Below are 11,303 nucleotides of genomic sequence, written 5' to 3'. Positions count from 1 at the left end.
CTATGGGAAGTGAAAATGGTTTAAGATGATCTGTTCAAGAGTTCATACAGTCTGCCTGTTGTGCATTGATTCATGAGGAGACTAGGCAGAAGATATGAGACACATTTCATTGGATTCCATTTTTAAAAATGTATGCAGAGCTATATCCAAAGTAGAAAATTCTTTTGTGCACACTCAGAGCACAATGAAATATGTTAAAGGTATATGTTTGAATTCAAAGTGTGGGTATGATTAGGGAAAGAACGTACAAAGTCACATATGCACAAGAGGAACAGCAAATGAAGGGCATCACTGTATCTTCTATTTAAAAATAATAGGCTGCAGTATTGAATGCAGCAGAGCAAAGGAACAAATAAGATATAAACATAGACTTCCATCAAACAGGTCTAGTATTTACTTCATGGTAAAACACCCTAAATCCAGAAAAAAAAAAAACAGGAGAAAAGTATTTAGCATTTTGTTTTGTTTTCTTTTGTTTTAATTTTACTACCGTTACCCAAAACCTAAAGTTTACCTAATTTTCACTAACTTTTATAATTTAACTATTTTATATGATCATGCAAATATATAGCTAACTGTATAATGAAACTAATTGAGTACATTCTTTTACTATCTTGTGTGAAAATGACTCCAATAATTATATATATATATTTATTCATTATATATATATTTGTGTGTGTGTGTGTGTGTGTGTGTGTGTGTGTGTGTACACACTCATTTGCAGAACAGGGGTATCCATCCTTTCATGCAAAAGCCTCCACAGTTAATTATCATGTCCGTTACTATGCTGACATTTCTTTCAGAGATATTTAATAACCATGTTAGAAGTTACCAGAAGCTTTCAGTTCAGTTCTTGGCTAGAGGCTTTGGGAAAATGTCTATTCCTTTTCAAGGGCAGGCAGAAACTGAGTGCCCAAGAGTCATGGTTCATGAAGAGAAAGGGATAAACAGTGGGAAAAAATGAAGCAGTCATTGAGGCCACATTCACTAGGATCAAGCTGGGATTATACAAGAGGGCTACTAAGAGCTGACATAGAGAAGAGATTGCGTAAAATAAGACAAAAGTACTGACTAGGAGAAGGATTGTTTTGGTGGCTCTGGATGCAGGGGAGGATAAGGAAGAAACATTCATCCTGGGCATTTGTTGCATCTTTTGCTTATGCCTATACAGGGTTAGAACCATGAAGCCACTGGTGTAGAGCATGAGTCCTAGGAAAATTATGTCAGGACCTGACACCAATGCTGCATACAGGATGTCACTAATTGGGTCATGACGAACAGAATAGCAGTATACAAAAGATTTCAGGTTTATTGTACTTACATTTTTATATTTTGCCCTCATATGCAAAAGATTAAGAATGCTTATAATGAAATAAATCACCCAGTTCAGGTACACAGAATAAAAAATATACTTGTGTACTTTTACTTTAAGCTTTGAACATCTGGAATCCCTGGGACTGATGATGATGGCCTGGAATACACTGAGAAAGGAAGTGCTGCCAATACAAACACCTCTACCTACTCTGTGAAAAGAGAAAGTCAATTTGCATCCAATATCATTGAGGAAATCTTTCAAGCCAAAAGCTGCAATTGTCTGGGGTATGCCTTTGGACAGGATTGCAAAGATGCTGCCTACAGTTAAGTGCATCAGAACCCAGTCTATAGACCTCAACCTGTACCTTGTTAAGTAAAGAATCATACAGTGGTAGAGGAGAAAGAAATTAGCCAAAACTCCAATCACAGTCTGAGACAAGATGATCACTCCTATAGACAGTTCACTGGCATCCATATGGTCAGTTCCTCCTCTCACTGAGGATACTAACTCAAAAGATAAGGCTGAGGCCACTTGTACTTTGTCACAGGATACACAACATTCTCTATCCTAAATATTCAATCTGTAGGGTATCAATGGTACATATGAAAGCTACTGAATGTGGAACAAAGTACTCAAATATTTGTATGTTCAAAGACACACGTGTCTCATTAATACTTCAGGCACAAAATATATAGTGCTGACATACAGCAACGAGCCTGTTGATACAATTGGCCAATAATCAAATGGCATATATTTAACTTTGGGAAATATACATAAACCCATGCAAAATGTGGTTAGATGGCAACAGTATTAATTTAAGAACCCAGATAATTTCTTTATTGATACCCAAATGATGTGGTTTTCTAATTAAGGAAATAAAAATTGAGTTTTGTAAATTAAGGTTATATTAGCAACATGCAATCTGATAATTGACAACTTCAAACGTTGACACTGGTAGATGTGGGATTACTATAATAATAGGCAGTATTGTTATTAGAATTAGTATTAGAATATTTTATGCTCAGAGCAAAATTTAGGAGTTAGAGAAAAGGATATCCCAAGAACCCAACTTTCTGGTCAATCTTCACATTTTTAGTTTCTTTGAGAATGTTTTCCAACATTTGAATAACGATTTGAGCCTAATGGTTGAAGGCTGAAAGAAATTATATTTATAAATGCCTCTACTTAAATATCCATTGTTATGCATTCAGAAAATTTTTCTTACATATTAATCAATTTGTGTATTTTCAAATTGTGAAAATTTTTTCCCCTTAATTACATTCTCAATCTGAGGAAGAGGAAATCTTGTTCAAATGAGTTCTTTATTTGCAAGAAACTCCATTGCTTCATGAAGCCCATTTTACTTCTTATTACAAATGTAATGTTATAATAGTTGTAAACCTAGAAGTTCTGAATATATGTTATATTTATTAGATGAAGCACAAGTTGTTATTATTATTGTCAATTTGTTGATTTGAGAACTTTTAAATCTATTTTATTTATGAAAGTCATTTAGAAACATTTCATGGAAAACATTGTTGAACTCAAAGTGCACCATGTTACAATCTGTGACACAAACAACATACTAATGAATCCTCCATGAAGTGCTTATGACCAAGTTCATCAATGTCTATAGTCTCCAATTGTACAAGAGCTCAAAGATTAACGCTCACAGATATACATTTCCCACAAAGCTAAGCATGGTAACCAAACACAAAGAGCTTCCTTTATCAGGTGCCCTAGTGAAATTTCCTCATAAACAAAACTCTGCTTCCTTTTAGAGAAACATTACGTGATCTGATGAGCACCAGACTTCTCTTGCAATAAGACAGAGGTCAGCAGACACTAACAGTAAAGAAAGGGAAAAGTTTGAAATGGAAAGCAGTGTTTCTACAACCTGTTTTAATTTCCCCAATCCATGATTTAGGAGTTTCTGTGTGTCTTCTGTGGTCTTGCCATAATCCAGATTGAGTCCAAAGTCCTAATACCGAGTATGATCACTTACAAATACTCACACATTTTACCTTTTTTCCTTCTGCTCTCAAATCATAGTCTGTTACAGTCTCTGCAGTCTTTCTCTTCTTGGGATGCTTTTCTCAGCATGACGGCCCCAAAGTAGTCATATGCAAGGAAGCACCCTGTGCCTCAGATATGTATTTATGGTTCTGTGACCTCTCCTCCCCTCAGACCAATTATTATTTTACTTGCAGTAGCAATAGCCATTGCACATAGGGTTGAACAGGCAAGAATGTTGTTCTGATATCTTCTCCCCTGGTGACTATTAACAAAGTAGAAGTAGAAGTTCCAGCTGTCAGTTCTTAAGAGAATATTGTAGAGTTCAGAGAAGTTGTTGTTATTTCCTAAGTTCTCTAGAGGTCACCAGATCTCAACTTTAGAGTTGAGAAAATAATGTGGCCTGTCTGAGGTCTACAATTGAGTTATGCATGTGTATTGTATTTCTGGATTATTTGAGGCATTCTGTAAACTAATCTATTATGTCTTCTTCATCTCAGAAGGTGTCATCATCATGTATAGAATGAAAGTCCAATGACAAATATATTTTGATATTAAGAAAGTGAACCATAAAATGACCCAGATGCTGTAAATCCACAGTAGTATTTACTGAATAAATTCTAATTGTCCAAAATAATACATCATTATTTGCTTTTATAATTGTAGTCAATGTTCAATTGTTATTTTATGAGAAAATACCATTTATCACTGTTGACATTACTGAGTGAAGGGAAGTAAAATCCTAAAGAGAGATAATATGTATGTCTGGACAATTCTGCTATAAGCAGATGGATTTATTAAATGAAATGCTACTGATTTATTTGAGTTAATTTTATATCTGGCCACTTTGCTGAAGTTGATTATCAGCTGAAGAAGTTCTTTGGTAGAATGTTTGGGACTGCTTATGTATACTATTATGTCATCTGGAAAAGTGATACCTTTATTTATTCTTTGCCAATTTGTATCCATTCAATCTCTTTTTGTTTTCTTCTTGTTCTAGTTAGCACTTCTAGTATTATACAGAATGGATATGGGGAGAGTGGGCATCCTTATCTTTTCCAGTCTTTTAATGGGATTGCTTCAAGTATTTCTCCACTTAATTTGATATTGGCTGTTGGCTTGCAGTAAATAGCTTTTTATAGGCTATTTTTATTTACATTTCAAATGTTATCCCCTTTTCAAGTTTCCTTTCCATAAACACCCATCGATCCCTCCTCCCCCTTCTTCTATGAGGGTATCCCTCCAACCACCGACCACTTCCCAACTCCCCAGCCTGGCATTCCCCTATAATAGGGGGTCCAGCCTTGGCAGGACTGAGGGCTTCTCCTCCTGTTGGTGCCCAACAAGACCACCCTCTGCTATTTATGCAGTGGGAGGATTGTCAGTCCATGTGTACTCTTTGGGTGGCTGTTTAATCCCTGGGAGCTATTGTCAGTTGATATTGTTGCTCTTATGGGGTTGCAAACCCCTTCAGTTCCTTCTATCCTTTCTCTAACTCCTCCAATGGGGACCCTGTTCTCAGTTTAATAGTTGGTTCCTAGCATTTGCCTCTGTATTTGTCATGCTCTGGCAGAGCTCTCAGGAGACAGCTGTATCACGCTCCTGTCAGCATGAACTTCTTGGCATCAGCAATATTGTCTGGGTTTGTTGGCTGTATGTATATGGGCTGGATCCCCAGATGGGGCAGGCTCTAAATGGCCATTGTTTCAGTCTCTGCTCCAATCTTTGTGTCCATATCTCCACCTATGGATATTTTTGTCCCTCTACCTTTTAAGAAGGACTGAAATGTCCACAATTTGGTCATCATTATTCTTGAGCTTCATGTGGTATGTGGATTGTGTGTTGGGTAATTCAAGCTTTTGGGCTAAAATCCACTTATCAGTGAGTGCATACCATGTGTATTTTTTTTGTGATTGGATTACCTCACTCAGGATGATATTTTCTAGTTCCATTCATTTGCCTATGAATTTCATTAAGTCATTGTTTATACTAGATGTGTAGTACTCCATTGTGTAAATGTACCATATTTTCTCTGTTGAAGATTATCTGGGTTCTTTCCAGCTTCTGGCTATTATAAATAAGGGTGCTATGGACATAGTAGAGGATATGTTCTTTTTTATTTTGGAGCACGTTTTTGTATATACCCAGGGGTGGTATAGCTTGGTTCTCAGGTAATGCAATGTTCAATTTTCTGAGAAAACTCCAGACTGGTATCCAGAGTAGTTGAACCAGTTTGCAATTCCACCAACAATGAAGGAGTGTCTTTTTTTCTCCTCATCCTTGTCAGCCTCTGTCGTTGATCTTAGCCATTGTGACTGGTGTGAGGTGGAAACACAGGGTTGTTTTGATTTGCATTTCCCTGATGACTAAGGATGTTAAACATTTCTTTTGGTTCTTCTCAGTCATTTGGTATTTCCAAGCTGATAATTCTTTGTTTAGCTCTGCACTACATGTTTTGCTTTTATTATCTTTAGGTATGAGCCTTGAATTCCTGTTCTCTCCAATATTTTTCACATGAAATAGTGTCGTACTTGGTCAAATGCTTTTTCTGCCCATGAGGATGTGATCATGTGACTCATTTCATTGAATTTGTCCGTATGATGGATTTTATTAATGTATTTTAATACTTGAACTAACCTACACCCCTGGGATGAAGCCTACTTGATCTGGGTGAATGATGATTTTGGTATTTTCTTTAATTATGTTTACAAGAATTTTATTGACTATTTTGGATCGATATTCATAAGCACGATTGGCCTGAAGTTCTCTTTTTTTGGTTGTGTCCTTGTGGGGTTTAAGTATCAGAGTAATTGTGGCTTCATAGAATGAATTAGGTAGTGTTCATTCTGTTTCCATTTTATGGAATATTTTGAGGAATTTTGGTATCAGGTCTTCTTAGAATGTGTGATAGAATTCTGAACTAAATCCATTTAGCCTTGGACCCTTTTTGTTTGGGAGGCTTTTAATGACTTCAATTTACTTATGGAATATGGGCCTGTTTAAATAGTTTATGTGTCTTGATTTAATTTTGTACATGACATCTGTCAAAAAAAATCATCCATTTTATCTAGATTTTCCAGTTTTGTTGAGTATAGGTTTCTGTAGTAGCACCTAATGATTTTTTGAATTTAATTGGTTTCTGCTTTTATGTTTCCCTTTTCATTTCTTATTTTGTTCATTTGTGTACTGGTCCCTTTAGGGGGTTATATTTATTGTGTTGATTTTTTGAAAGAACTGGCTTTCAGTTTTGTTGGTTTTTGGTACTGTTGTCTTTGTTTCTATTTAAATGGGCCATGAGTTTTACTATTTCCTGTGATCTACTTTTTTAGGGTGTGTTTGCTTCTTTTTGTTTTAGAGCTCTCAGATGTACTAATAAGTGCTAGTATAGGATCTCTCCAATTTCTTTAGCAGGGTACATCGTGCTATGAATTTTCCTCTTAGCACTATTTTCATTGTGTTCCATGAGTTTGGGTATTGTGTCATCATTTTTATTGGATTCCAGGAAAGCTTTAATTTCTTCCTTTATTTCTTCCCAGAGCAAGTTATCACTGACCCAAGTGGATCAAGGACAAATCCAGATACACTGAATCTAATAGAAGAGAAATTTGAATACAGCCTGGAATCATTGGCATAGGGGACGGATTTCCTATGCAGAACTCCAATGGCTCATTCTTGGAGATCAAGAATCGATATAAGGGACCTTAGGAAACTGAAAAGCTTCTGTAAGGCAAAAGATATATTTAATAGGACAAATCCACAACCTAGATATTGGAAAAAATCCTTCACTATCCCTACACAGGGATAGTGAGGGCTAATATCAAATATATATATGAAGCTAACTTCCAAAAAGCCAAGCAACCCAAACAAGTAAAGGGGCATAGAAGAAAGATACCCCACCATGCCACACTGGCATATGTTACACTACGTTAATACTGGCCTTATTTGTGATACTTAAAAGTCAGAAACATCCCAGATGTCCCATAATGGATTAATGGATATAAAATGTGGTTCATTTACAAAGTGAAATATTACTGAGCTGTCATGAATGAGGGCATGATGAGTTTTTAGACAAATGGATGGAACTAGAAAATATCATTCTGAGTGAAATAAATCAGAGCCAAAAGAACACATATGATAATTACTCACTAATAAGTGGATATTAGCCAAAACGTACAGAATTCCCAGGATAAAATCCACAGTCCTCGAGAAGGTTAACAAACCCTAGGGCCAAGTGAAGATGCCTCTGTCCTACTTGAGAGGGGAAGAAATCAAACAAGGAGGGTAGAGGGAGGGAGGGATCCGAGTGGGAGAGGGGACAAGGAGAAGACAAGGTGAACATGATCAGATATTGGGAAAACAGGAGTGAAGCCCTGAGGACTAGCAGAAATAATGGAAACAGGCAACCTCAGAAGGTAGAAAGTAGGGGAACCCTCTAGAATATACCCTGATAGTTGAGAGATGCTCAGGACTCAAAAGTATGAACCTTCAATAATGCCCAACTGTGGAAGAAGTAACTTGTAGAATCTAGATCAAAATGTGAATTCTTCACTCCTTCTTTACAAGGGGAACTAGAATACCCTTGGCAGGGAATAGAGAGGAAAAGATTAAAACAGAGACAGAAGGAAAACCCATTCAGAGTCTGCCCCACATGTGGCCCATACATATACAGCCATCCAATTAGACAAGATGGATGAAGCAAAGAAGTGCAAGCTGACAGGAGCTGGATGTAGATCTCTCCTGAGAGACACAGCCAGAATACAGCAAATACAGAGGCGAATGCCAGCAACAAACCACTGAACTGAGAATAGGACCTCCGGTGAAGGAATCAGAGAAAGAACTGGAAGAGCTTGAAGGGGCTCGAGACCCCATATGTACAACAATGCCAAGCAACCAGAGCTTCCAGGGACTAAGCCACTACCTAAAGACTATACATGGACTGACCCTGAACTCTGACCTCATAGGTAGCAATGAATATCCTAGTAAGATCACCAGTGGAAGGGGAAGCCCTTGGTCCTGCTAAGATTGAACCCCCAGTGAACGTGATTGTTGGGGGGAGGGCGGCAATGCGGGGAGGGTTGGGAGGGGAACACCCATGCAGAAGGGGAGGGGGAGAGGTTAGGGGGATGTTGGCCCGGAAACCGGGAAAGGGAATAACACTCGAAATGTAAATAAGAAATACTTAAGTTAGTAAAAAAAAGTAATAAAAAAAGGAAAATTTGAACTGCTTGATATTGTTATATCAATGTTAATATGGTGATGACTTCTTGGGGTTGGACAGGAATATAATTGTTTGTTTAACAGTGACATGTTTATGTGTCACATTGATTAGGAGTCTGTTGGCCTTTCTAATTTTATGTCAAATTGACACTTGCTAGAGCCATTTTGTATGGGGCAACATTATCTGGAAAATTGACTACAATATATTATCTTATGGGACAATCTTTTGTGCATTCTCTTGATTAATGATTTAAGTGGGAGAATCCATGATGTTGTGGATAATGTCACTCCTATGCAGGGCAATCTACGCAGGAAATCAGGCTGCAAAATGACTGACAGAAAACAAGTAAACTACATTCTCTAATATCTAAATACCGTTTTGTGAACTACAACCTGATTCCACCATCCCTGAATCTTAAGATTGGGGAATCTATTTTCAACAAAGAAAATGTCTAATATTTTTCAAATCTATTGCACATTTGCATTAAAAGAACAAAGCTTAAACTGAAGACCTCATTTACTGGAGATCAATTCCAACACAAAAATGAGAAAATACATTTAGAAATGTATTCAATATAAAACATTCCAAACTGAATTTCTCCAGAAATAAAATTAAAATGTTATGGAAATATATGATGTGCCTGTCATAGTATAAGTTTAATTGGCGTACTTACAGATGAATATGAGAAGGAATCTTGTAGACTGACCACAGGGTGTCTCCATGAATGAGCAGCATGTAGACATATTTCCATTTTTGGAAAATCGTTGAGCAAGTTGTGGCTGACTCACATGCAAAGAATTCATATTAGTATTTTAAAGATTTACACCAAAAGTAAAACTATATGTTTTAATGTCATAGAGTATCTTGTTGGAAAAGAAACCCATTAAAATGTATAAGGTATGGTTGTAAATATAAAAACAGGGATTCAGAATTATGAAAATTACTGTTAGAAGGAGAAATGAATAGATACAGGAAACAGAATGGGTAACAGATGGAGAATTAACTCAATAGATATTCATAATGTGATTATGATATTAACTGATTAAAAAGCAGCTGAGAGCCTTTCAACATGCATATCACTTCATTGAGTAAATTGGCTGTTTGAAGAAACATACCTTAAAACTAGTTAAAAATTAATAAAAAATAAATTCATTTAACAAGTTGCTCACAAAATATAGCACTAAAATGTAAAAGAAATTACTTTCATGTTAAAGCATGTTATCACTCTTACAACTTTGTAAAACATAAAACTATAGCTTTAATGTCTTTTGAGACATTTTACACTTCTCTAAGTTGCACAGAGTATTTGTAAATATAGAGTGAAGAATAATTAATTCCACATAAATAAGCATATGCTCAGACATATACATATGTAATATTTATACTTGTACTTCATGCACATATTCACAATGCAAAGGCTTATTTTAATGAGTCATTTATCTCGCTAATAAATGATGGCTCTCCTCCACTTACAAAAATATGGTGTAATTATAAAAACAATAAATTTTTAAAAACTTTCAAATTATATGTTCATATTAAGATAATATACCCCTGCTCGTTTTTTGTGGAGATGAAACAAAAACCCCTGAACACAGTAGACCCAGGTCTTAAGATTAGGAAGGGGCTGACAGTTGGGAAACATCCAGAAATTAATACACCAACATTCACAAGGAGCCATCTGTGATTACTAGAAAGAGTCATACATACAATAAAGATGCAGGAAAGTGTGTAAAAGAAGGCAAAAGTGCTCACCAGGAGAATGATGGTTTGGATAGCTTTGGACTCAGGAGATGATCTAGAGGATACTTTGGCACTGGGCATGTGTTGCATCCTCTGCTTGTGCCTATGAAGTATGAGAACCATAATGGTGCTGGCCCAGACCATGAGCCCCATAAAAAGAAAATCAGGAACTGAAAAAAGTGCTGCATACAGTATGTCTCTGAATTTGTCTATAGTAGTAACACAGTATCCTATATCTTTTATATTTGCTGTGTCATTCTTGCTGTATTTTCCTCTCACATACACAAGGTTAAGGCTACTGGTAAGCATGTACAGAATCCAGCTTAGGTAAACAGAAGAACCAATTTGTTCTTGTCGTCTTCCTTAAACTCTGAACATCTGGATTCCAATGGGCTAATAGTGATGGCCTGGAAGACACTTAGGAAGGTGGTGCTGCCTATGGACACACCCCTGCCCACTTAATGGAGATAGTAAGTCCCTTTGCATCCAAAATCTTTTATCCCAAAAGACAACACTGTCGGTGGCGCTCCTTTACACAACAGAATTAAGATGTTGGCTATACTCAAGTGTATCACAATCTAGTATCTGGACCTTAACCTAAACCCATTGAAGTTAAATAATAAATAATGGTGGAAGAGAAAACAATTGCCAAAAAATCCCAACTGCAGTCTGTAACAACAGCCACTTCACTGGCTGCCATCGTGTTGCATCCAGCTCTCAGCCCAATACTGCAAGGGAAGATCAGGCCAGCCTTCAGATACTATGCCTTTTACAATGAATTCTACCAGAAATGGTCAAAAGCATTTACTTTACTTTGAAATTAGTTGGTATGCTCGCAGTCTAACATTACTACACTACTATTATATTAGAAATGAATATACTGAAACTTGTGTCAAAGCAGTCAATTTTTTTTAAAAAAGTAATGCTCTAATTTGGCTTGCTAAAACTGGCTGAATGGAGAGAGAGAGAGAGAGAGAGAGAGAGAGAGAGAGAGAGAGAGAGACAGAGAGACAGAGA

General features: G+C 36.6%; 1 protein-coding gene and 1 pseudogene across 1 annotated transcript; both read right to left on the bottom strand.

The window, feature by feature from the left end:
- Positions 1–841: 841 nt before the first annotated feature.
- Vom1r112 (vomeronasal 1 receptor 112) lies at positions 842–1,809 on the bottom strand. The gene has a single exon (NM_001408831.1). The coding sequence runs from the start codon at positions 1,787–1,789 to the stop codon at positions 842–844; it is 948 nt and encodes a 315-aa protein (NP_001395760.1). The 5' UTR covers positions 1,790–1,809.
- Positions 10,077–10,986, bottom strand: Vom1r-ps22 (vomeronasal 1 receptor pseudogene 22; annotated as a pseudogene).

This window comes from Rattus norvegicus, chromosome 1, assembly GCF_036323735.1.
Source record: "Rattus norvegicus strain BN/NHsdMcwi chromosome 1, GRCr8, whole genome shotgun sequence".
In the NCBI taxonomy this organism is placed as follows: domain Eukaryota; kingdom Metazoa; phylum Chordata; class Mammalia; order Rodentia; family Muridae; genus Rattus; species Rattus norvegicus.
Note: the sequence above shows the minus strand (reverse complement) of the source record. Positions and strands in the feature narration are given on the sequence as shown.

Bases quoted from the DNA above. Each gene is read 5' to 3' on its own strand.
- Vom1r112 (NM_001408831.1), bottom strand. From the start codon at position 1,789: ATGGATGCCAGTGAACTGTCTATAGGAGTGATCATCTTGTCTCAGACT.